This window comes from Pomacea canaliculata, linkage group LG6, assembly GCF_003073045.1.
Source record: "Pomacea canaliculata isolate SZHN2017 linkage group LG6, ASM307304v1, whole genome shotgun sequence".
Taxonomy (NCBI): domain Eukaryota; kingdom Metazoa; phylum Mollusca; class Gastropoda; order Architaenioglossa; family Ampullariidae; genus Pomacea; species Pomacea canaliculata.
In genome coordinates this window covers 2,205,198-2,232,366 of record NC_037595.1, presented here as the reverse complement: position 1 = coordinate 2,232,366, position 27,169 = coordinate 2,205,198, and the positions used below count along the sequence as shown (strand labels likewise).

Sequence of the window (27,169 nt, the reverse complement as noted above, 5' to 3'; positions counted from 1 at the left end):
TGAGTTTGGACTCTAGTGTTCTAACCACTCGGTTACAAGCGTTCGCAACATAAGACACGAGTAGCTCAAGCATCGCTTAGCATGTCGAATGACTTTCTTCCTCACTAGCTATAGACTTCCGATGGTTAGTTTTGGTTGGCTTGTGTAGTAGGAAAGTGCTTCCACATTGCGGTGATTGCCCACTAGGGGGGTAAAGGGGGAGGGGAACCGGAGTACCCAGACAAAACCCTCGGTGCCTAGCCGTGTGGACAGATGTCACATAGAGTGTCACAGTGGTGACAAGCGAGTGTTTTAACTACACTGCCGAACGCCCCACAAGACTACCAAACCGCTTGGTCAGTTCCTTCATTTGTTCGTTAATTGAGGTTAACTTTCTCAGTGTTCGAGGTGTCGCGCCTTAATGGGCCTAAGGACCTCACTCTCTGTTCTATATGTGACATTATTGCATTACTCAAAAACTGTAGCAAGTAGCGTTACATCTCCTTATTGTGTAGGGATGTCGGAGTTGTCACTCGTTTCTCCTCAATTTTCACCTGTAGGCTGCAGCTGCAATTGTCATGAACTGTGGAGGGCCCAGCCATCTTGTCACTTATTTCTTGTTGGTGTTCTTTGTAGGGTACTGTAGTCCATTTTCGATGTCCTCCATTGACTGGGCAGGCAACTCTGACCACGCGTACAAGTGGCAGTCCACAGACATAATCACACAAGATGATGTTGACATGACATTCAAAGGTTTGATGCAGACTGAATATCAGCTGGACAGTTTTCATTCATCCTTAATTTAGTATTTCACCACTCCATGAACACTACTCACTCTCGTGCCTTTATGTCAAAAGTTTAGACATTATTTTCTTTTTTTTTTTCTCTTTTTTTTTTTTGTCTGTTTGGCCAAGAGTGTTGATGCACAAAAAATTATTTTTAACTACAAAAATTCTAAATTTAAATAATCATTATGTTAAAATTAAAATAATACAAGATATGTAAGTTGCAAAGTCTTTCAGTGGATTAGTAGCAACAACCTCTACCGACAGGACGCCAGATATGACTCCACTTCATGATTTGAGAAATCTGTTTGACCAGACGGTTAAACAAAGAAAGTAATAAATGAGATTGAAGTGTGTCACAAAGCTGCTGCGCTATATTTTTTAATGTTTGTTTTTAAGCTAGGAAGGAGACAGGGAAAAGTAACTGAAAGGGGGAGGTTGAAAGACAGTAATTACTGCGGCTGTCGGGGTCAACAGTCTGAGGCGTGCGCGCCACACAGGGATGGCCGGCCGGACTTTGTTTTTTGTTTTTTTTTTAAAATCAACTGGTGTTGATAGGTTGTTTTGTTCGAAGAACAAAGGAAAGAGTGTTTGAGTGTTTGGGATGTTGTTGTGTGAGTTTTTCCTTGACGGGTGCGGGGAGAAGTAACAGTCTCCTCGGTGTCATAAGTGTGTCTGGACGTTTTGTTTGCAACAAGTCTTGAACCGACTTGGTGACCAGATTTGTGTTATTTAACAAGTCCTGAACAGAATTGGAAGTTAGCCTTGACTGGACTGGGCACATCCTGACCAGATTTGTATCTGTTGAGGTGAGTGTGTATCTTTGTTGATTGTTCGGTGAGCGTGTGTTTAATGTTTGAAGAATGTTAGTTAAGTTTTGAACTTGCCATTTAGCTAAAGACTTTTTTTCTCCAGGTTTTTGTGGGGTTTTTTTTTTTCTCACTTTTGTTGTTTGATCTTCGCTTATTCATCGTATCCGTCTCGGGCTCACCAACCAGCGCTGAATTAGAAATAACTTCAGGAAGAGCATCGGTGTCAGTGAAAACTTTGTGTTACTTTCAAGTGGACATATTTGTGTTACCTAGAAGTGGAAACTTTGTGTTATATTCAAGTGGAGACTTGGTGTCATTTTCAATTGGAGATTTTTTTTAGGGGGGAGGGGGAATTGAATGGTCGGAAGGAACATTAGATGTGTTGTGACAGTGGAAGTGTTCGGACTGTGGGTTGGGAAATTTGGGATTTGGTTTTTGGTGCATGGACCAGCTGTGGAATGTGGCAAACAAATCTCACATAAAATATAATAGAGAAGTCCGACATATTTTTGCCAAACACATCAACTTATCTATTGTAATTTAACAGCATTAATGCTAGAAAGCTCTGACAAAATCAACTTTTTAAAAATATGTAACAATTTAACATCTACATGTCAGTCCAAATTTTTAAATGACAGCATGAGGAAGACGATGTCGTCTATCTTATAGTTTACTTATTTTATGAAAAAGTAATGTATATTTAAAACAAACTTTACCACATAGACAGTCACAATAATGTCTGGTTTTACTGTCATGTACCTTGCTGTATGTAGGTGTTAAATAATTTACTGTGTCATGTGACAGTTTGACACTAATGACCCAGCGTGTCTCGTCACACCAGCGAGAATCTGTTTCAATACAATTTGCTATAATTTAAATCTGATATCTGATATCTGGCATCAACATTCTCTCGAGATACCGTTTTATTGTGAACTATACGTTTGTCTTTTCTTGGAGGTGTTTCTCAAATGTAAGTTTTATTCACTCCTTAAAGATTATCCTTTTCTCTTGTTCTGTTTCTCTCTCGCACGTGCGCACACAGATGAGGGTCCCGCTCTACAGTCTGACAGAAGCGGGGGGGGGGGGCGAGGGCAAACTGCTCGCTGGTTTCCTCCGACAATGGACGAATAAGCTGCGGTAACCTAGTCAATGATTGCCAACTGGTGTGTGAAGGCGCCATCACTTTCATGCTACTTCCGGCGTGTCATTTTCCCGCGCACCACTTCTCTTTTGCCAGGGGAGGCTATTGAGGATGTTTGAGGCTGGGTGGGTGCACGGGAGTGGTACATCGGGGGACTCGGACCCGAGGTCGGCGGCGTTCGACGAGCTGCTGCAACTTTTGACGCCGCACAACAGCCCGACGTCAGGTCTGGTGCACGGGCGCCCCCTCGCGGCACGAGACTGACCGCCTCATTAGGCGCACCGTGTCGCCACGCGTCGCACGTGCACGGGCGCGGTCCTCGCGCGGCACACTTGTTTGACTTGCGGTCCGCCCGCGGCCCACTGGGCCAAGGTGCAAGGTTCGGCAGCTAATCGCCGGCACTCCCCGACCTAATTGGTAACCGAACCCCTACCCCCTTCCGCTGATTGCTGCGCGCGCGTCTGATAGGTCACGTGGTGTGTCGACTGGTAAATCACCAATTTCTTCACGTTCTCAACTGGCGCTCCGATTGAACGCCGCATATTTTACGACCGGGTAGGTCGCCAGGCCCGTCAGCACGGTCACGTGACTACCCTCGGGCAATCAAAATTTAGCATTCTAATGTGATGCAAGCCAAGACTGCATCGATATTAGCCAACTCTAAAATGTCTGGATCATCACTTCATCTGAGTTAGTGTCACTGACATTGTTCATTTAACGTATTTTTATTTTTTATCCAGTTTTTCTTTCATTTTAAATGGAATTTTTTATGTTAGGATAATGCAAAAGTAAATGTATTAGTGACCCCTTAGAATAAGGGTAGACTCCGTGTTCTGGAAGTTACTGCATATGGTCACTGGTTTGTGGCCTGTGGATAGGATTCTGCTTCCCTACCCCACCCTCACTCTCCATCATGCTCATTCTTTTCAGTAAAAATAAAAGTGGCTACCTGATTTATAAGGAGCTATTTAAAGCTTACAGATGTAAATGTGGCGAAGGGAAAGCTTTGATTCCTCTTTCTACGGGACGTACTTTAGACATGATGAGCCACTTCGGCCAGTAGGCTACAGGAGTCCATGCCAATAAACTACTTCGCTCATTTATTCATGTTTATCTGTTCACCCTGGCCATGCCAAGCATTATGCTAGCACATAGCTAGCTTGTTTGTTTGTCTGTTCATCCTGGCCATGCCAAGCATTATGCTAGCACATAGCTAGCTTGTTTACGAGTGCTTGCGTTGCTCAGTACAAACTCAAGCCAAAGGCATGATAAACTAGCTGCTTGACTAGCCACTGTGTTTCCACATGTAATGTTCCATCAGGTAGTGCTTGTAAGCATAAAGCCAGCCATCTGTTCATGTGTTTGATGTGCATCCAGATGGCCGCCTACAAGTGACCTCAGTAACAAGTGACCCCCCGACTGGGGGACCAGGAGAGATGCCGACAACTAGGTAAGGTACCCGATACAAGCCGGTCGACAAGTACCAAAGGTCAGGAAGCAGGTGGGTGGTAGGTAACCGAAGCCATGTGGTTGGGAGATATGTAAAGTATTTATCAGGGACCGAGGGCCGCACGTTTTTATGACCTGTTGTTGTCAATCACGGATTCAGGATAAAAGATGAGACACGATCAAGCTCCGTGCACACGACTCGCCTGGCTGTGAACATGCTGACAGAGGGAGCAAGACAAGGTGGTAGAGGAGAGGTGGGGTAGGAGGGAAAACGGGGGATGTAAGATCAAGGGAGAGAGAGAACGAAGAGAGAGAACGAATGTTGGGTGAATAAAAAAAAAATCTTAAGCAACCAGTTCCTTAGTGCACTAACCTCAAAGCAAGGTTCATTTAAGCTTCCCTACTACAGTTTGTTGATCTCTTACCTCCTCAGGCTACCACACGGCCACGTGATAAAGTGCCGATCGTAAATTCACGATTACCACAAGCAGACGGTGATAACAAGTACGCAAAATTATTCTAAAAAATAAATAAATAATTAACAGTTAGTCTGGGGCGCCCATCAGACCAAGAGTTCGTTCATAGGGAGCTATTTATCTGCCTGACATACACGGCACAACGAGTTTTCTCAGTTGAAAAGACAACATGGCTGGCGCGCTGGACGGCCGCTCATTAAGAACTCGTTGAAAGCCTCAAGAAACGGTACCCGCAGTCTGCCAAGTGTGGATAGAGATGATTGCGGTTGAAAGGTCATGGTGAACTCCTGAGGCAGTAAGGAAGGGGATAGGGAGCAGAGAGGGAAAGAGGCGGGATAGCAGACTGGAGGTTGGCATGCGATGAGCCACGTCCCTGTTGATGTGTTTAATGTCACTACAGACAGTTCACTGAACTTTGGTTTATACACAATGTTCACACAGGAATACCTGTATTCACCTGAATTCACGAAGGGAGTGCTGATCATTTTTCTCCAGGTAGCTCCGGCTGTCCAGCTGTTCTCTAACCGATGTTCACACCTGTCCTATGGGCTGGCAGCAGGCGCCATTTCAGTGGAAGGTCGAGCTGACCAGCAACAGTCTACACATACAGTCTTTGAGAAGTTGAACTGTGCACATAAAGTCTGTAACATATAATATTACACAATAAATTACAATTTATTACAAGCGTTATAACAGAAATGCAGTTAATTTGTGCATTTGTGCGTGCGTGCACTCGTGCGTTTGTAGGTGTGTATTAAAGGGAGTGGAAGGGGGACAAGGGGTGGAAAGAGTGGAGAGTCAGAGAGAGGCTATGGCTGAATTTGGTTAAAGAGAGGACGCAGCAAGCTTCGTTAATCAAACCGACATGATTTTTGAAGAACCTACTCCTGGCCACACCACACTGTCGCACGCAGCAGGTCAGCTTGCCGCGGTTGCTGGTGATCCCACAGGGACCCACGGGGCCCTCGCTGCTCATTTGTCACTCCGATCACGTGACCCACCCGCCACGCTCCGCCTCGCACCGTTGCGTTAACAACCCTTGTGCGCATGCCCGACCTCACCCAGCTTTGTTGAGCGGGTGGCAGGGCCATCGAATAACCATTACTGATCATTACCCATAATTTGTCACCAAGAGGCTAGCCGGGTGGGAGTACGGAAAACAAGGTAATAAAAAAAAAGGTGTGTTGGGGGTGGGATCTGATCTCACGGCTACCGACAACTTACTTATAACTTCAAAGAAAGTCCTTTCCTTGTTGTCCTAACGATGGCGCCGTCAAATATACTCGGTTTAGAAAAAATCCCGAGACTAACCTAAACATTTGTGTTTGTCTCACCTACCGGTTGCTCGAGAAAGGAAAGGGTGCTGTACTTTGAAACATTGTCTGACGGGGAAACAGTTCAAGTCTTGACCTTGGCAGTTCCCCTTCCTCTCAGATTTTATCTCATCGAATGTCTCGCTTCAACAAAGGCTTCATGACCAATTTCCGGTAAGTGGATTATGACAGTGCTAGCTGAGGAAATAACGATGATGATACATTGAGTGGGCTAACTGTGAGTGGTTTACTGGCTCTAGGCTCCTAGAAGAGCTTTTTCTTGTCACTGGGCCAAGCGAACTTGGAAGTGAGAGCTGCTATGAAGTAGTAAGCACAAGGCTTTATATCAGTTTCATAAGGCTTGATACAATTATTATCAGCTGCTGGTAATTCTTTTCCTAACTGAAAAGGACGACATGAATGTCTCTGCCCTGTGACTTATATGTCCTGCATGTGTCCTTTACAAACATTTCGGAACATCTGACTGCAAAAGTTCGACAGCCACAAAGAAATCGCAAACGTCTAACTTTCGAAGTGGCGAACCATCTGTGATATCATTTGTTTTAAATCGGAGAGGGAATCAACACCACGATGCCCAAACAATAAAGAAAGTGGAGAAGAGAAGACAGAAGAAGAGGAAAGATACAGGGAGGAGGATACATGGAAAGTGTGGACAGCGCTGGTGTGATTAACTCCCCATGGGGCTTTGAGGAACCGTGAAAAATGGACAGAACTGGTGGCGAGGTCACCGTTGGTCAACGAGCATGAAAGCTGGGGGTGACATGACAGTGATTTGTCACTGGCCACCTTACAAACTCCAGCTTCATCTCCATGTTCCGGTGAGATGGTGGAGGAACTCGGGAAAATGTGCTTCTGGGGAAGAGATGGAGATGAGAAATGATGTTACAAAACCAGATGAACCAGATGCGTAGGTAGAAATAGTAGGTTGCCATGAGAACGCTGCGGTAGGTAGAAGTGGTATTCGAATATTAACGTCTCTGTGGTAGGCCTGTAAGTCCAGATGTAACTGTGCTTTCAACATGATCATAGACTTACAAAATAGTGGAAGCAGCACACACACACACACACAAACCCACTTATCTTTTTAGTCTTCTTTGTCCTCCTAGTGCCGCAACCATACCACCCCAGCGGATCCGGTTCTGGGCCGAGGATCGATCTCCTCCTGGTCTGTCTCCGAACCCTGCGTTTCATCTGTGGGTTTAAGTGCAGAACTTGTCTCGTTAAACTCGGTGTCAAATTGCAATAAAATCAAATTGTCAACCGTACACTGCAGTCTATGCAAAAACTTATTAAATACATTTTTTACTAAAACAAGGATATCGGCCGGCAGCTCTTCCTTGCGATGTAAGTGTAGAAGCAGGACTGAAGTATCGTTGGAAGTCAGAGAAACATTGCAGTGTACTGCTGACGTCAAGCAATGTCTGTAAGACACAATAACAAACACGTTAATGTTTGTACAAAGCCAGGATAGTGTGTTTTCACGAGCAAACCGTCGATGTCGCAGTTGAAGATGTTAAATATTTTCACGGGTGAGTCGCGTGCTGTGTCCTGGTGACCGTTAGCACGGACACCTCGTGTCGCGTAGTCACTGGGTCAGTGGAACTTATTCTCTCCCTTGTCTTGCTTGTGTCTTGCCGTCCACACAAAGTCCTCGACATTATGGGATAGCAATTGTCATGAACTGTGCAGGGCCCGGCCATCTTGTCACTTATTTCTTGTTGGTGTTCTTTGTAGGGTACTGTTGTCCGTTTTCGATGTCCTCCATTGACTGGGCAGACAACTCTGACCACGCGTACAATGATGTCTGGAGGGGACAGGAACGGGTAGGTTGTTGCCGTCTGTCACTCCGATCTTGTTCACTCCATTGAGTATGACGTGTGTGTTCCTGGCAGTTGGAGGTACCTAGGGGGACAGTAGCAGGGTGTTCGTGGTCCGTCGTGCACTAGTCATCTTCGTTAACAGCAGCCTCGTTGTCGATGACGTCACCTGGGGCGTGTGCGTCTCGCTTCAACGGATTTGTTCATTGTTGTAAACGGCGCTAGGGGGACAGTAGCAGGGTGTTCGTGGTCCGTCGTGCACTAGTCATCTTCGTTAACAGCAGCCTCGTTGTCGATGACGTCACCTGGGGCGTGTGCGTCTCGCTTCAACGGATTTGTTCATTGTTGTAAACGGCGAAGTTGACTTTTTCACGAACTTTAGACACGTTAGTTGCTAACGGCTGTATAGCCTGGTGGTTAGAGACCAGGTCTGAAGACTGAAAGGTGGTGTGTTCAAATCTGACAGTGACAAATAAAAAGAGTGAGTGAGTGAGTGAGTGAGTGAGTGAGTGAGTGAGTGAGTGAGTGAGTGAGTGAGTGAGTGAGTTGTAGTCGACAGAGTTCGCCGACTCAGTTTTGTCCAGATTTACCATTTCTTGCAAGCTGTCAATGACATTGTCGCGTTCCGCATTATCTCCCTTGCCGAAGCTTGCCATAGCATCTCTGTGGAGAGCGAGAGAGCGTCGCTCCACTGTGTCCAGCAGGACAAAAGCCAGTATGCCAGCCACCATCTGCACCACGAACAGCGCTACCACGGCGACGACATACTGCGACAGACCAGCACATCATCATCAAACTCCTCGCACGCGCTCCAGTCTCACAAACGCCTACACTCCAGTGTCTTCACGTGCTAAGTGTCTATCTAAGAGTGCAAAACAAAACATTGATCGGAGGAAGTTAGGGAGCTGCATGGCAGTAGCATATGTATTTGGACTTTCGCATGTATACGTACCTACACTGCTAGTTTTAATTTGATTTGCAAGGAATAAAATTTCAAGAGAACAGGTCTTCAAAAACTATTTTCGAACAGCATAAAAGTTTTCACAAATAAGTGCCCGCGAAGTGCAAAACGACGCATCCTAAGAAGATTTGCATGCTTAAAATGGAAATTGGTGAGTAAAGAACACGATTGTTTGAGACTAAAAATGACAATGTATCTCACAATTTTTAGTAGGATAAGCTGTTCTCTGAGAGCGCCGAGGCAAGCGAAGAAGCAGACGACCAAGGCGACAGCGCCGATGACTATCAGCAGGATTGACAGATCCACGGTGAAGTCACTGAAGGCGGCGAGCGAGGCACCGCGCACCCTGGACCACACGCCCAGACCAATCAGAACTCCGCCTGCCAGCTTCCACAACACAAAGCAGACTGTCCTTAGCAAATTTAGCAAGCACTTTCTTCCTTCATACCAACCAGACTCTTAATGAATCACATTATATTTAGTTACCTTGGCTATGCGTCAGACCATGAGACACAAAGGCTTATTCTTTCACAGTGTGAGTTTTTGCCAATAATTGGTGGTCGTCACACCTATGTGAATCGTTGTCCACTGAGCTGTTCCCAGAGTACAACATTTCTTTCTCTGTCAACTAGCCGACTATTCGTTAGAATGTCTGTGCGTGTCTGCACGTAAATGTCTATGATTAAAATGCATTCACCTGTTTGTCCAGGTGCATACGCGTACGTTTACGTGTCTTTATCAATGACTGTGTACCTGTCTCTCAGACTTCGTGTACAAATATAACTGAATATATACCTTTACCAAACATGCAATTTAACCCTTTACATCAAATGTCTTTAGAGCGCGTTTAATGTTTTTGAGAAAAATGTTTTCTCTATTCAGATAATAGTCCCTAAATATTTGTTTTTTATTTGCTTGTTTTTTAAACATTTAGCAACTATTATTAGTCTACGCACTTTAAAATTATACAACAAAATCTTTTCACAGATAAATATCAATGATTACTACACAAAATATCTAAACTAAAAATACTTTTAACAATAATTAATTTTCACCCAGAACGAGTTCATTTCGCCGTGGTCTTCTTTTCTTTTTTGTTTTTGTTTTTGTTTTGTTTTTTTTTTTTTTTTTTTTTGTTTTTTCGTTTTAGTTCACGAAAACATCAATTACATGTAAGTCGAAAGCAATTTTTGAGTTCACGCGCCCGCGTATACGTTTGGTAAATTATTAGGCGTGCAGGCTTAATGAGTCCTAACCTACAATCTATCGTCCCTCGTCAGATAACAGGTCCTACATTTTATTAGTTTTTTTACGTCATAGCCTCGTAAGCTTAGAATTATACACTGAGCTGTTTGTGCCCATAAATGCAAATATTAACTTTTTAAAAATTATGAATCAACAATAGATTTAAACATTTAATAAATTTGGCTCAAAAAAGTCTTCAGTTTTTGTATTTTTCCTCTCGACTAAAACTGATTTCAATTCTTCTATTGACAGTATTTCGGGGAATTATTTAAACTCAGAATAAAAAGGTTTTGTTCCTTGTGCCTTTTCTAGCTACTAATGTTTGATTGTCTGCCTTGCTTGAACAAAGATTATGTTTTCAACTCTTAAATATAAAAGACTTTGAACAAGTATCATGAACACAAGTTTCTCTGAATATGTTGCTGGCAAAAAAGCCGAGGTCGTGTTGCCATGGAACAATGTGTACGATCTCATCAGTTATGAAACGTACCAACGGTTAAATTTAATACTGCAGTGTGTTGTTAAGCCGATCTTGTCCGTGGTGGGCATTCCGTCCAACATAGTCAACTGTGTGGTCTTCTGGCGCCAGGGTCTGAGAGACCGGATGAACTTCTGTCTCTTCTGTCTGGCCCTGGCAGACCTGTTGTACTTACTCTCCTTGCTTTGCGTGACACAGATCGGCCCCTTGATTGAGCTTGTAGATGAAATGCTAGGCAAAGAAATTTATTTCAAGTCCAACAGGTATGGCTTAGCTATCCGAGATCAGACCAGGACCATGGCCAGCTGTATCAACCTCGTCATCTCCATCGAACGGTGTGTGTGCGTTTATCTGCCCCTTCGTGCATCTTCTCTTATGAAGAAAGGCACCATGGTCAAGCTCCTTGCTTCCATCTTCGTCATCACACAAGTAGGGTTTGTCTACAATTTCTTTCATTATGAAGTAGTCTCTAGACAAAGTAACGTGACAAACAAGACAATCTATTGGGTAGCAGAAGCCTCAAAGACATTCAAAGACTATTACTTTTTATTTCAAGGAGTAGAAGTTTTTCTTTTGACTTTTCTGCCTCTATGCATTTTTATTACTATTTTCATCACAACTCTGGCGACAGTCGTGAAACTGAAAGCTGCTCTCTCGTGGAGGGAAAAGGCAAGTTCCAGCGGAAGTGACAAACAGACCCAACAGAGGGGCTTGATTAAGATGCTTGTGATTGTTTCGTGTGTATACATCATAACATCAACACCGTATGTTGGTCATATCTTGATTACGGTATTTTTGCCCGGATTTGACATGGGCAGTCGTTACCAGAACAGCTTTTTGACTCTGGCTATGATAGCCACTATATGTACAGAGGTTCACTGTGCTTTTAACTTTGTTATCTATTATCGGAATTCTTCACGATACAGATCAGAACTGAAAGCCTTCTTCTCCTGCACAGCTTCTAAAGTTACATAAAGTTAAAATATTGTTTTATACGGTCTGAGTAGCCAAAGTGAATAAATCGACCTTTAGCAATACCATTTTGCACAACGAAAGTAAATATTTCTTTTTCATGAAAAGGAAAAGGTTTAACCAAATGTCCTGAAGAAACTTTTTGGGAAATACATTGATCATGGTTTGGCTATGAATTATGTTTCAAGAATTTGTTGTTACAGTTGCTGTGAATGAAGTAACCTTTACAAGTTACAGGTTACTTTGAAAAATATAGTAAATTCCACACCTCCCACCCACCTCCAAGTATTAGTTTCTCAGAACCATTGGATGGTGGATGTTTCTAATGTCTTTTCAGTCCATCTCCGACTGTGAAGAATGAACTTCGTTCTTGAGATCGGGGTGGGTAGCGTGCTGCTTCGAATGCTCAACAGCAAATAACTGATTTCTTTCTGGAGTTTCCTTATGCCAGTGCCACTGTAGGAATGTATGAAATAATTCTGTAGGCAATAAGGTAAAAACGCTTAGAAAATGTAACTGGAGAATTGATTCATATGCTGGACTTAAGATGAGGTTTAAATGATGTTCCAAGTCAGTATTCATTCATTTCTAATGCCCAAAACTAGCTTCGTGCGACAGGTTTTTTGTGGCGATTATTACTGCACATCTAGAAATGGAAATACTCTTTCCTCCCCTCTGTTTGACATATTTCAGTTATTTGAAAACCTTTACTAGATTCAACAGGTAATCGAGAGTTCTGTTCGAGTTTAGTTCATTTGCAAAGTTTGTCAGATATTACGAACGAAATACTGAGTTCTGTGAGAATGTCAAAATAAAGTTTTGTGTGATGGAGACATCTGTGTGGATGTCAAAGCAAAAGTCCAATATTTCTCCAGACTCATGCGTTGGGTAATTTTTACGCACAAAATGTGCATTTGATATATATATATCTGATTTATTTTGTTGTCCACAAACCCAAAATTCCTCGGTTACGAGATACTGCTCGTAGACAAAACGCTATATTTTGACATGTATAACAATACTTTGTTATCCCTCAATACTTTGCTATGCAGCATTACTTTGTTATAGCAATACCTTTCTAGATAGCAATGTTTTATGAAGCATTTTTTTCAAATGTCATTGACTTTGGTGTCCTTCTTTTGTGTCTACTTTTGTCATCATCCTTATAATCCTTACATACTTCGTCGTTTCTGAAATCGTCCAGGAAGCTTTACCGATGACCGTTTACATATCTATTCTTCAATTAATAAATGTTACAGACCCTTACATACAGAACAATGTCTGAATAATGTCGGCATAAGCTAATTGCAGGTGACATTGTCTTTAAATCACTAACCACAATCAACACATAAGTACATTTCTTTTAAGTTCAGGAAGACTAACAAGATTTCGATTGTGCGTCCTTTCTGCTTTCTTTTTCGGTTAAAAACAATCAGGCAGAAAGTGAAATACATTGATCAAATCTCGATGCATATATCCTAAATGTGTAAAATTGTACATTATAAAATATAAAGTATTTAAAAGGTGCAAATATTGGAGTGAGTAAGGCAGTTTAGTGGCAAATGAAAAAAAAAATATTCTCTCAATTTTAGTCTATTTTATTTCTTTCGTCCGTCGATCGAGGCAGTAGGCATCTTCTGGGGAACTGCAAGAGTGTAACTAAAGCTTTCAGACCGATGTCGTTCAGAGATTGCGGCCAATGATTTACTTTTCCCAACCCTGTTTGTCGACAGACACCCCTTCCCAACATCTGGGTCGACTGGGAACCCGTCCCTTTGAGTTTGGACTCTAGTGTTCTAACCACTCGGTTACAAGCGTTCGCAACATAAGACACGAGTAGCTCAAGCATAGCTTAGCATGTCGAATGACTTTCTTCCTCACTAGCTATAGACTTCCGATGGTTAGTTTTGGTTGGTTTGTGTAGTAGGAAAGTGCTTCCACATTGCGGCGATTGCCCACTAGGGGGGTAAAGGGGGAGGGGAACCGGAGTACCCAGACAAAACCCTCGGTGCCTAGCCGTGTGGACAGATGTCACATAGAGTGTCCCAGTGGTGACAAGCGAGTGTTTTAACTACACTGCCGAACGCCCCACAAGACTACCGAACCGCTTGGTCAGTTCCTTCATTGGTTGGTTAATTGAGGTTAACTTTCTCAGTGTTCGAGGTGTCGCGCCTTAATGGGCCTATCTAAGGACCTCATTGTCTGTTCTATATGTGACATTATTGCATTACTCAAAAACTGTAGCAAGTAGCGTTACATCTCCTTATTGTGTAGGGATGTCGGAGTTGTCACTCGTTTCTCCTCCATCTTCACCTGTAGGTTGCAGCTGCAATCCGCGCTATTTGGCCTCGGGGACTGTGCTGTGAGAAAATGAAAATGGTGTTTGGCTGTATGCTATGACAGTACGAGTGTCTTTCCATTCTAAACTGTAATAAAGAAGGCAGCATCTATCGCATCACTTTATCCAAGGTTTTCTGTGTGAAATTCTGAATCATCATTGAAACAGAAACTATGCCTTCTAAATAAAGCAGTAATGCAAGATTTGGTAAATGATCAACTTTAAAAAAGTTGTACGAAAAAATGAGTTGCTAACGACTTCAGTATCTGTTTCTTTTTAATGAATGTCGGTAACAGCAGTTGCTCTCGGGATTGCTGTGTGTAGTGTGGTTCACGGTTTTCTTACCTGTCGATGTTCTTAGGTAAGTTGAACTGACAGCACAGATAAGTAAATACTTAGGTCAATACTCAAGAATGGGCGTGGAGTGCATGAAATTAAATAGAATCTTGCCGCTGATTACAAGGTGCTTGCAGAAGGAGTGTCGAAGTAGGTTTTTATGTCTCGGCACTAATGCGCGACCCTGGCAGTGTACATAGGTGTTGGTACAGACATGCTTGCGCGCGTGCTTGTAACTGCAAACATCGAATCCAATTTGCACGATTACATGAGCAAGCATGTGATTAGTAATATGATTGTAGTGTGTAGTAGGGGTGGAAGGGCGTGGTGCCGCATACATTCATGTATTCGTGCATGTGTGTGTGTGTGTGAGAGAGAGAGGGGAAAGACATTAATTTTGTCTCCTTTTGGGAAAGAATGTCCGAATTATCGTGGTCAGCTTTGATTTCACAGCATTACACACAAGATTACAAAAGGTTATTAAATGGCTGTACAGCTACCAAATTATGCTATGCGAGAATGAATCTGTTTAGGAATTCTTCTCAAAAATAACATTTTTAAAAATAAAAAGTAATCAATTTTCAAAACCAATTAAATCTCTGTGTACGCTATTCAATAAATCAATTTTCTTTGAGTGGTTACTGTGTTTTGGGTATAATCTCAGCATTGGAGGTAATTTCTAATTGCGCAAATTATCTTTGTATTTCAAGTTTCTTTGTATCAATATTAGTAGTATTATTATAAGAGTGCCATTATCTTATGGCAGCCTTGTGTGGATGATCCCGATGTTCTATATTACATTTGTAAGCTTGTACCTGTCTGTGCCTTCCTTTAAATAACAAGAGAGTAGATGCTTGTGGGATGATTTAATATCAGCAGTGTTCATCGGCTGTTAGCTTTAAGAGGTTCTTTATTTGCTCCATGACTGTCACCTCCCGTGTTATCTCCCTTGAAAATACTTGTGATGGTGTCTTTGAGGAGGCCAAGAGAGGGTAACTACAGACAGCGCCACTACGGCAACGACACACAGTGACAGAGTAGCGCGATAACACCATCACAGACATCCTTCTTTATTCCTTATTGTTCTTTTCGACATTTGCTTCACAGACACAGCAAATTCTTTTATATGAAACATAAGTACATGCTGTTAGATCTATGAATAAACAATTCATTATTAAACTCATTAACAACCTCCTTGCTTACAGGAGCTGTTTCAAACGTTTAACAAATACAGTATTTAAGTATATTGTTTACGTCAGAACAATCACAACAGCTGCTTTCCCCAGTCAGTCACATGAGCAGCGTTGAGTTTCACGGTGAAAGCTGCAGCGTCTAGAAACAAGAAAGGGGAGACAATAGCCCTTGCCTTTACCGCAAGCACTTCAGCTTATGCTCTCTTGGCTGTAGGCGACCAACCCTTGAAATGAGAAGGGTAGTGAATCCTTTAAAAGTCAGACCTAGACCACACTTCTAGAGAGACTTGTATATATATATATGTTTCTTAGAATTATTGTTTCCCTTGATAATATATGTATGTATAGTGTTTTTGCTTTCTGCTAACACTCCAGGGGGTTGGGGTGTGGAACAGGAGCTGCTCACATTTTAAGTCAGATCCTAAGATTTTTCATAGGGGAAGTTAACCACACAAACCGCACAGGATTCTCATAAGCTGAACTTCATGCCCATGGATAGGTATCTCATAAAACAGTGAGCCAGCAGAAGGGAAAATATCTGAAACATTGAAAAAGCATTTGACGAAACGTAAATAAAACCACTTTTAATACTGTGTCTCACATAACATACTACCTCACACAGTTAAATACCGACAATATTCATATTAAATAGAACTTTCGGTGCAAAAGGTTAGAACTGCGTACCTGCAGGAAACCAACGGCAAAAGTGATGAGGCCAGTAATGATGAGGTTATCCTTGAACACGTTCATGAGCGCTCCTATGCAGCCGCGGGTGTAGATAACTTGTTCTGCGTAGGTCTCCTACAGAAACATGCAGATAAGACTTCAGTTAACCTCGTTGTTGTCAGTCTTCCCCCTCGAACATTAGGATTAACCTTTCTCTGTCCAAACTTTGACCTCTTGAATTACACGCAGCAGCAATACCTTACAGATCACATTTTTGTCATTGCTGGTTGTTTTCCAATTACTCTAATAAAGTCATTTATCTATTTGTCACTGCTGGTTATTTTGATTAATTACATTAACAAAATCATTTATCAATGTTGCCTACTCCTTACTCGGTTTGTCATTCTACTACTACTCTGACGTGGTAACCCAAACCACATCGTCGCCACAATCATCGTCGTTGCTCTTATCGCCGTCGTTATCGTTCTCTTCGTCGCCAGTGTGATCGTCGTTGTCACCCTCATTGGTGTTGTTATACCCGTTGCTACCACGAAACTTTCCTTGCCCTGTTCATTACTACTACTGCTACGTGTAGCTGTCAACATGGTGTGGGTAACAAACCGTGTAGCGTCTGGTGTAGCGGCCACACTTCACAGAGTGGTGGAGGCAGCAAGAATCCGGCACGCCGCACGCGCTGTCCACGCTGGTGGAGCAGTTGTAGAGGGCGCTCACATCCCAGTCCTGGTACGATGTCCCTCCGCAGCAGTAATACTGAATCACGTAATAAAACATAGTGCAAACAATGGGTCTACTAACCCTTCCCTGTCACTCTTTTCACAAATCCGTATAATATTTATCTGCTCGAGGTTTCTTTTCCTTTCCAGATACTGTCAAGTAGCTTTACTATCACGGAATACTTTATTGTATTACGTTCCTTTGTTTCGTAGACAAACTCCAGTAAGCTACAATGGAATTCATGACAAGTCAGAAATATACACCATATAAATAAAAATTAAGGTTACTGAAAGGAAATGAATATATTGTCGTGTGTTCAATCAGACAAAATTACGGATACAAAGAGCCTCTTGATATGTCTTGTAGTCGACAGAGTTCGCCGACTCAGTTTTGTCCAGATTTACCATTTCTTGCAAGCTGTCAATGACATTGTCGCGTTCTGCGTGATCTCCCTTGCCGAAGCTTGCCATAGCATCTCTGAGGAGAGCGAGAGAGCGTCGCTCCACTGTGTCCAGCAGGACAAAAGCCAGTATGCCAGCCACCATCTGCACCACGAACAGCGCCACCACGGCGACGACATACTGCGACAAACCAGCACATCATCATCAAACTCCTCGCACGCGCTCCAGTCTCACAAACGCCTACACTCCAGTGTCTTCACGTGCTAAGTGTCTATGTAGCAGGGCAAAACAAAACAGTGATCACAGGGAGTTCGGGAGCTGCATGTCTCTAGCATATGTATTTGGAAGTTCGCATGTATACGTACCTACACTGCTAGTTTTAATTTGATTTGCAAGGAACAAAATTTTCAAGAGAACAGGTCTTCCAAAACTATTTTCGAACAGCATAAAAGTTTTCACAAATAAGTGCCCACGAAGCTCAAGACGACGCATCCTAAGAAGGTTTGCATGCTGAAAATGGAAATTGGTGAGTAGAAAACGGGATTGTTTGAGACTAAAAATGACAATGTATCTCACAATTTTTAGTAGTATAAGCTGTTCTCTGAGAGCGCCGAGGCAAGCGAAGAAGCAGACGACCAAGGCGACAGCGCCGATGACTATCAGCAGGATTGACAGATCCACGGTGAAGTCACTGAAGGCGGCGAGCGAGGCACCTCGCACCCTGGACCACACGCCCAGACCAATCAGAACTCCGCCTGCCAGCTTCCACAACACAAAGCAGACTGTCCTTAGCAAATTTAGCAAACACTTTCTTTCTTGATACCAATAAGACTCTTAATAAATCACATAATATTTAGTTACTTTGGCTATGCGTAAGACCATAAGACACAAAGGCTTATTCTTTCACAGAGTGTGAGTTTTTGCCAATAATTGGTGGTCGTTGCACCTTTGTGAATCGTTGTCGACTGAGCTATTCCCAGAGTACAACATTTTTTTCTCTGTCAACTAGCCGACTATTCGTTAGAATGTGTGTGCGTGTCTGCACGTAAATGTCTATGATAAAAAAGCATTCGCCTGTTTGTCCAGGTGCATACGCGTACGTTTACGTGTCTGTATCAATGACTGTGTACCTGTCTCGCAGACTTCGTGTACAAATATAACTGAATATGTACCTTTACCAAACATGCAATTTAAGCCTTTACATCAAATGTCTTTAGAGCGCATTTAATGTTTTTGAGAAAAAAGTTTTCTCTTTTCAGATAATAGACCCTAAATATTTGTTTTTTATTTGCTTGTTTTTTAGCAACTATTATTAGTCTACGCACTTTAAAATTATACAACAAAGTCTTTTCACAGATAAATATCAATGATTACTACACAAAATATCTAAACTAAAACTACTTTTAACAATAATTAATTTTCACCCAGAAAGGGTTCATTTCGGCGTGGTCTTCTTCTTCTTCTTTTTTTTTTTTTGTTCACGAAAACATCAATTACATGTAAGTCGAAAGCAATTTTTGAGTTCACGCGCGCGCGTATACGTTTGGTAAATTATTAGGCGTGCAGGCTTAATGAGTCCTAACCTACAATCTATCGTCCCTCGTCAGACAACAGGTCCTACATTTTATTAGTTTTTTTTACGTCGTAGCCTCGTAAGCTCAAAATTATACACGGAGCTGTTTGTGCCGATAAATGCAAATATTAACTTTTAAATATAAACCAACAATAGATTTAAACATTTAATAAATTTGGCTGAAAAACGTCTTCAGCTTTTGTATTTTTTTCCGCACTTAAACTGATTTTAATTTTTCTATTGACAGTCGTGCGGTGAATTATTGTAATCTCAGAATAAAAAGGTTTTGTGCCTTGTGCCTTACCTAGCTACTAATGTTTGATTGTCTAGCTGCCTCAGAACAGAGATCATGTTTTGAACCTTTAAATTTAAAAGACTTTGAACAAGTATCATGAACACAAGTTTCTCTGAATATGTTGCTGGCAAAAAAGCCGAGGTTGTGTTGCCATGGAACAATGTGTACGATCTCATCAGTTATGAAACGTACCAACGGTTAAATTTAATACTGCAGTGTGTTGTTAAGCCGATCATGTCCGTGGTGGGCATTCCGTCCAACATAGTCAACTGTGTGGTCTTCTGGCGCCAGGGTCTGAGAGACCGGATGAACTTCTGTCTCTTCTGTCTGGCCCTGGCAGACCTGTTGTACTTACTCTCATTGCTTTGCGTGACACAGATCGGCCCCTTGATTGAGCTTGCAGATGAAATGCTAGGCAAAGAAATTTATTTCAAATCCAACAGGTATGGCTTAGCTATCCGAGATCAGACCAGGACCATGGCCAGCTGTATCAATCTCGTCATCTCCATCGAACGGTGTGTGTGCGTTTATCTGCCCCTTCGTGCATCTTCTCTTATGAAGAAAGGCACCATGGTGAAGCTCCTTGCTTCCATCTTCGTCATCACACAAGTAGGGTTTGTCTACAATTTCTTTCATTACGAAGTAGTCTCTAGACAAAGTAACGTGACAAACAAGACAATCAATTGGGGAACAGAAGCCTCGAAGACATTCAAAGACTATTACTTTTTATTTCAACAAATAGAAGTTTTTCTTTTGACTTTTCTACCTCTATGCATTTTTATTACTATTTTCATCACAACTCTGGCGACAGTCGTGAAACTGAAAGCTGCTCTCTCGTGGCGGGAAAAGACAAGTTTCAGCGGAAGTGACAAACAGACACAACAGAGGGGCTTGATTAAGATGCTTGTGATTGTTTCGTGTGTATACATCGTAACATCAACACCGTATGTTGGTCATATCTTGATTACGGTATTTTTGCCCGGATTCGACATGGGCAGTCGTTACCAGAACAGCTTTTTGACTCTGGCTATGATAGCCACTATATGTACAGAGGTTCACTGTGCTTTTAACTTTGTTATCTATTATCGGAATTCTTCACGATACAGATCAGAACTGAAAGCCTTCTTCTCCTGCACAGCTGCTAAAGTTACATAAAGTTATAATATTGTTTTATACGGTTTTGAGTAGCCAAAGTGAATAAATCGACCTTTATCTATACCATTTTGCACAACGATATATCAGGTTAAAATTAGCTTATAAAATATTATCCACATTTCTTTAAAGCTCCCATCGCAAACCTACTAATATAGTCACTAAAAGCTGATGTATGAATGGCAATTTCTAATGAGTAAATATTTCTTCTACATCAAAATGAAAAGGTTTAAGAGAAAATTAAACCTCTCTGTTTTGCAGATATAAGTGGTGAACCAAATGTCCTGAAGAAACTTTTTTGGAAATACATTGATCATGGTTTGGCTATGAATTATGTTTCAAGAATGTGTTGTAACAGTTGTTGTGAATGAAGTAACCTTTACAAGTTACAGGTTACTTTAAAAAATATAGTGAATTCCACACCTTCCATCCACCTCCAATTATTAGTTTCTCAGAACCATTGGATGGTGGATGTTTCTAATGTTTTTCAGTCCATCTCCGACTGTGAAGAATGAACTTCGTTCTTGAGATCGGTGTGGGTAGCGTGCTGCTTCGAATGCTCAACAGCAAATAAGTGATTTCTTTCTGAGTTTCCTCATGCCAGTGCCACTGTAGGTAATGGGGAATGAGGTAAAAACGCTTCGCAGTTGTAATTGGAGAATTGATTCATGTGTTGGACTTAAGACGTGGTTTGTATAATTTTCCCAGTCAATATTCATTCATTTCTAATGCCCAAAACTGGCTTCATGCGACAGGTTTTTTGACGATTATTATACACTGCACGGCTAGAAATGGAAATACTCTTTCCTCCCATCTTTTTAGCATATTTCAATTCGTTGGAAACCTTTATTAGGCTCAACAGGTAATTGATAGTTCTGTTCGACTGGAGTTCGTTTGCAAAGTTTGTCACAGATATTATGAACGAAATACTGAGTGCTATGAAAATGTCAAAATAAAGATTTGTAGAGTTTCGTCTAATGGAGACATCTGTGTGGATGTCAATGCAAAAGTCCAATATTTCTCCAGACTCAGGCGTTTGGTAATTTTTACGCACAAAATCTGCATTTTGATATATATATATATCTGATTGATTTTGTTGTCCACAAACCCAAAATTTCTCGGTTACAAGATACTGATCGTAGACAAAACGCTTATATTTTGCCATGTATAACAATACTTTTATACCTCTATACTTTGCTATGCAGCAATACTTTGTTATAGCAATACTTTTCTAGATAGCAGTGTTTTATTATGCACCTAAATATCAGATGTATTTTTGGTTTAAATGTCATCGACTTTGGTGTCCTTTTGTGTCGTCTCTACTGTTTGTCATCATCCTTATGATCCTTACATACTTCGTCGTTTCTTAAATCGTCCAGAAAGCTTTTCCGACCAGCATTTTCATAAATATTCTTCATTCAATGCACTTTACGAACCTTTACCTTCCGAGCAATGTTTGAATAATGTTGGCATAAGCTAATTGCAGGTGATATTGTCTCTCACCATAAGCAACACAAAAGTTCAGGACGACTAACAAGATTTCGATCTATTGTCATTCTGCCTACTTGTTTGGTTGAAAACCAATCAGGCAAAACGTGAAAAGCATTTTATCAAATTTCGATATATAAATATACACACACGTATCACAAATGTGTAAAATTGTACATTATAAAATATAAAGTATTTAAAAGGTGAAATATTGGAGTAAGGCAGTTTAGTGGCAAAGGAAAAAAATATTGTCAATTTATGTCTAATATATTTCTTTCGTTCGTCCATCCAGGCAGTGAGCATCTTCTGAGGAACTGCAAGAGTGTAACTAAAGCTTTCAGACCGATGTCTGTGTATTGTTGAAATGGCAATGATGAGAACATTCCTGTTCAGCTAAACAGGTGCAACGGTATTCAGGGACAAATAAACCACAGTCGAGGTAAAACAAAATCGGAGATTTGCAAGAATGTGTTTCAGTGACTGGACTGAAAATTCGTTTCTAAATACTGATGATGAGGAGGAGAAGTGCAACGAAGAATAGGAGAAAGAGAAGGTTTAGACAGAAGAGGAAAAACGAAATAACTTGAATTTACCCAGTTTAAGATGAGGATTTTGTTTAAAGCAGGGTATATAGTATATGAGTAGCTCAAGCATATCTTAGCATTTCTAATGAGCTTCTTCGTCACTAGCTATAAGACTTCCGATGGTTAGTTTTGTTGGCTTATGTAGTAGGAAAGTGCTTCCACCTTGCGGCTATTTAGCACTATAGGGGAAGAGTACCCAGAGAAACCCGCGATACCTAGCCCTGTAGACAGATGTCACATAGAGTGTCCCGAGACGAGATATGAACTGCAGTGGTGACAAGCGAGTGTTTTAACTACACTGCCGAACGCCCCACAAGACTACCGAACCGCGTGGTCAGTTCCTTCATTTGTTCGTTAATTGAGGTTAACTTTCTCGAGGTGTCGCGCATTAATGGTCTTATCTAAGGACCTCATCGGCTGTTCTACATGTGACATTATTGCATTACTCAAAAAAACTGTAGCAAGGTGCAATACAAAGCGATTATTTAACCAAGTCTTACCTGATATAAGTCATTTTCTCATTTTCTTTTTACGTATAGTGCCAAAATGAACTTGTAACTACTGATAATAAACAAAAGGTCAACAGCTCAAGTCTAAACAAATAATGATTACAAAGAGAACAGGACTTACAAACAGGACAAAGTTGAGGGTAAACAGAGTGTACTTCGTCAGAAGAACCCGCGTGCAGCATTTACGCTGCGGGGTGAAGGACGGCACGTGATCGGAACTTCCGTAGTTGCTGATGTCCATCTCCTTAGTGGGTAGGTATGTCGGAGTTGTCACTCGTTTTTCCTCCATTTTCACCTGTAGGCTGCAGCTGCAATCCGCGCTATTTGGCCTCGGGGACTGTGCTGTGAGAAAATCAAAATGGTGTTTGGCTGTATGCTACGACAGTACGAGTGTCTTTCCATGGTAAACCGTAATAAAGAAGGCAGCATCTATCGCTTCACTCTGTCCCAGGTTTTCTGTGTGAAATTCTGAATCATCATTCAAATAGGAACCATGCTTTCAAAATAAAAAACTTTATAAATAAACAAAGCAAGATTTGTCAAATGATCAGCTTAAGAAATGTATCAGAAAACATCACTTCTATTCGCAGTTTGCTACCCACTTATGACTGTTGTACGTGATGTCAACGTTTCAGAAATAAAGCTAATCTACAGTCCGGTCCAGCTGAGAAATCTTGTATCCCGTCAAGATTGAGAGTAGCACATTATCACATCATCACATCATCTCACAGACACAAGTGTTTGAGGAGGCCAAGCTGTTCTCACTTACCAATTCACATACTATGTGAACTCGCGAAAAAGAATCCCCATGCATATTTTGCAACAATTTAAGTCACAAATATCAAATCACTCATAAATGCTACGTGATCCTTTCAATCTCAGAATGACACTCAATATGGCCATCTATTATAGACAGGCTGCCTGCTGTCCGCCTAACAATGTCATCCAAACTAATGAGTTGCTAAGGACTTGAGTATCTGTTTCTTTTTAATGAATGTCGTTAGCAGCAGTTGCTATCGGGATTGCTGTGTATTGTGTGGTTCACGGGTTTGGTTTTCTTACCTGTCAATGTTCTTAGGTAAGTTGAACTGACAGCACAGATAAGTAAATACTTAGGTCAATACTCAAGAATGGGCGTGGAGTGCATGAAATTAAATAGAATCTTGCCGCTGATTACAAGGTGCTTGCAGAAGGAGTGTCGAAGTAGGTTTTTATGTCTCGGCACCAATGCCACCCTGGCAGTGTACATAGGTGTTGGTACAGACATGCTTGCGCTCGTGCTTGTAACTGCAAACATCGAATCCAATTTGCACGATTACATGAGCAAGCATGTGATTAGTAATATGATTGTAGTGTGTAGTAGGGGTGGAGGGGCGTGGTGCCGCAAACATTCGTGTATCCGTGCATGTGTGTGTGTGTGAGAGAGAGAGAGGGGAAAGAAATTAATTTTGTCTCCTTTGGGAAAGAATGTCCGAATTATCGTGGTCAGCTTCGATTTCACAGGATCCATACATTCTTTCCCGCTTAGTTACATTAAGCATGTTGCTATGCAAGCGGCACCACCCTTGCAAGTATAAGGTTTAGAGAGTGACCAGTTAGTCATCTCTAGTCCCATCTAGCCACTCTCGGCTTCTTCCCACCTACCACACACACACACGTCTCCCCCTACACACACCCCTCAGTGAAACATCCACATAGAATAAACCAACACTAGTAACATTGAAATTTTAGAGATTTACTCATAGCTAGTAGCAGTAATTTACTACGAAGCTCTACCCGATATCTAATAAAAGGTATCTATGAAATTTGAGACTATATAAATCTGAATAGGTATTTGTTTACATATCTCTGGTTTACTAACTAGCAATCCAGCCTCATAACCTAGCCGCTCTACTAGAAACAAATTATCAGCTTGTCACGCCATGGAGTATCTCCCCCTTTGCCGAGCAATACCACATTAATCATGTCTCAGTTATGTCATAACTAGAGTTCTCGTCTAAATATTACCACAACATTACAAAAACAAATTATGAAAGTAACTTTATACATTATATGATTTTAATTTATATATGTACATTCAATATCAATAGATATTTCACTTTCCTCTATGAAAACTCTCATGTTATTCATTAGCTCATGAAATGTTTTAGATGAAAATTAAGAATCGAACATCACCCATGCATAAAATAATATTTATAGAATTAGAAAAATCCTGAGTAACTTTGAAGTTACAGCGCAATAAATTTTTCTTTTTTTTGAAATAATGATCCGAATAGGATTCCTGCCTCACTTTTGGGAAGTGCCTTTAAAAAAAACAACTTTCGTCTCATTGTTCCTAACCACAAGTTTCTTCTTTCAAACACATTTGACTGATCTGTTTCTCCAGGCAGGAAGTTTCTTCGAGCCGTCTGTACCTGCTGTTGTCCGATTCAAGTGAAAAATATTTACTCAGCTCTGACCCACGAAGAGCAAATTGACTCAACACCGCAGAATCCATGCGGCTGTGTGCCGGGTTCGAGATTCGCGTGTGCGAGAGAGCGATTGTAGGATGATGCTTTCGCCTTGATGCCTGTTTCCGACAAGCAAGAAGCCACATTAAACCACGAACCGTCCGTGATTAAACCTTGATGATGTGAGAGCCAACATGAATATCAAAACACATCGCTGGACCATATTTGAGTGAATAGCCACTTCACTTTATATATTCGCGAATAATTAAGACGATCAGTTTTTAAACACATCATTGCCAATGTGCGGGGATGTGTGTGTGTGCGCGCGCGCACGCCGGGTGCCGTGAACTCCACCTCTTCCTAGCTCTAGTTATTGTTATTAGGGCAGAAATTATAATGACCTCCTCAGGTAACAGGTCTGTCCTTCCGTGAAAAATTGATTTGTAATTAAAGTATATTATGGAGCTTACAAAATATAGTCTGCGGTGTGTTTGCTATTAATTGAGGCATATAATGAAGACTAAGGCACAGAGAGAAGCAGAAAAACAAAGATGGATAAATATACAGACATTTATAAACCACACAAGGGTCACTTACCTGACACTACAGTGAAATGAGGTTCTCCTCTGGTTGGGTCATCCACATAGTCCGATCAGACTGTCTGGACGAAACGTGTTAGAGGAACGTTGAAGGTTTAGGACGAAATCTGTGTCAATGGTTATGTGAGAGCCAGTCGGCAGGAATAAAAACTAACATCTCAGCCAACCAGCAACAATCTGGACAAAGACGAAGGGCAGTCGAGTGACGTCAGCTCCCACACGACAACAATGCAGCAGGTAAACAAGGTCAGCTGAAGAAGTCAGATGATGGAGACTTCAGATGATGATGCATGAGGCCACAAGGGGGAGTAAATCCCAACGCTCCGGACAAGGCGAGAGTAGCGGGTCGGTTCGATATCCGAGTCAGCTTGGGCGGGATCGCACGTCCATGTTCGAATGTTCGCGAATGTGTGTGGCAGGCACGCTTGGGTCAAGAGAAGGCAATCGATTGCTTGGGTCAGAGTCCCGCACACAAACATACAGTGCTCGCGAACTGAGCAGCCACCGCGACAAGATGCTCAACCTGCTACTGAAGCTGATGTTGGTTTGAATAAATGTTGAAAGCGCGAGCGAAGCACACCCCCCCCCCCCCCCGATGCCAACTATGTACACCCATACATTTGACATTCACTCATCTCTAACATGTCTATCACTCTCTCTCTCCACTCACTGGGTAACTCATGGTGTGTAATCGTTTTTTGTTTTATAAATTCGTGAAGTTTTAACTAGGAGTAGCATTCTCGAAACATGTTAACAGAAACATTTTAAAAGTACTCGTATTCTTTTCCCCAGCTCACTTGCTGGCTCACTCAAACTAACGGTTTCTCCGCTATAACTGACCTTTTCCCCTCATTTATTTACGTGCGGTCCGGTGCCGCAACAATTAACGCCTGTCACCAATCCAGTGAAGATTGGCTGTCCTGGGTTCAGCTCTCGTCTCGGGCACGCTGCTCTTTCTCTGCATACAGCATTTGCTTACATGGTTAGCTGCTTTGCCAGGATATAGTTGCTGGCTCGGTATAAAACACCAATTCCCTCCCATCACCTCATCGACTTATAGTTTCGAGTGCCTTTACCTTATAGACAGATGCTCTGCAATGTGGTCTTCAACTAAATACTGTGGCGAGAAAGGAAAGTTTCACATTTTGCAGCTCCAGACTACAAAAGCAAGCAAAACAAACAAACCAAGTAGCTGGTTGCAAGGGGATCTGATCGCCTGCTTTGTTTTGTTGACAAAGTGTAAAGAAACGTAAACAATGTCACGCTTGGGGCTGCCGGCAGGAAATGTTCTCATCTGTGGGCTGTGCTGCAGGATGTCGATGTGAAGGAAGATAACAAAGGTTTTCTTTATGGGAGAATGTAGGCGACATGCAATGCATAAAGACATGCACGTGTGATATC

The 27,169-nt window shown here is 41.8% G+C and overlaps 2 protein-coding genes and 1 long non-coding RNA gene across 4 annotated transcripts in view; 2 read left to right on the top strand and 1 right to left on the bottom strand.

Moving 5' to 3' along the window:
* LOC112566577 overlaps nt 1-22,829 on the top strand; it is a 44,098-nt gene extending 21,269 nt beyond the window's left edge. The window contains exons 3-4 of one of the 2 annotated variants that reach the window (XR_003099648.1): nt 4,095-4,167; nt 5,138-5,798. This is a non-coding gene — a long non-coding RNA (uncharacterized LOC112566577). Of the gene's footprint in view, nt 1-4,094; nt 4,168-5,137; nt 5,799-21,918 lie in introns of those variants that run through there. The other variant, XR_003099649.1, reaches the window with a different exon arrangement.
* Nucleotides 10,323-12,181, top strand: LOC112566574. The gene has a single exon (XM_025242802.1). The coding sequence runs from the start codon at nt 10,394-10,396 to the stop codon at nt 11,450-11,452; it is 1,059 nt and encodes a 352-aa protein (XP_025098587.1). The 5' UTR covers nt 10,323-10,393; the 3' UTR covers nt 11,453-12,181.
* On the bottom strand, nt 15,181-26,324 carry LOC112566575 (tetraspanin-33-like). Its single transcript, XM_025242803.1, has 7 exons — nt 25,767-26,324; nt 22,841-23,061; nt 17,695-17,880; nt 17,122-17,298; nt 16,604-16,753; nt 16,001-16,117; nt 15,181-15,854 (listed from the first exon to the last, which is right to left on the bottom strand). The coding sequence occupies exons 2-7, from the start codon at nt 23,006-23,008 to the stop codon at nt 15,786-15,788; spliced, it is 867 nt and encodes a 288-aa protein (XP_025098588.1). The 5' UTR covers nt 23,009-23,061; nt 25,767-26,324; the 3' UTR covers nt 15,181-15,785.
* Between the last annotated feature and the right edge of the window lie 845 nt (nt 26,325-27,169).

Excerpts from the sequence above, each read along its gene's own strand:
- LOC112566574 (XM_025242802.1), top strand. The coding sequence starts at position 10,394 with ATGAACACAAGTTTCTCTGAATATGTTGCTGGCAAAAAAGCCGAGGTC.
- LOC112566575 (XM_025242803.1), bottom strand. The coding sequence starts at position 23,008 with ATGGAGGAAAAACGAGTGACAACTCCGACATACCTACCCACTAAGGAG. Across the intron at positions 17,881-22,840 it reads CCCTCAACTTTGTCCTGTTT|CTGGCAGGCGGAGTTCTGAT; the intron begins GTAAGTCCTGTT and ends GTGTTGTGGAAG. Across the intron at positions 16,754-17,121 it reads TTGACAGCTTGCAAGAAATG|TATTACTGCTGCGGAGGGAC; the intron begins GTAAATCTGGAC and ends TACGTGATTCAG.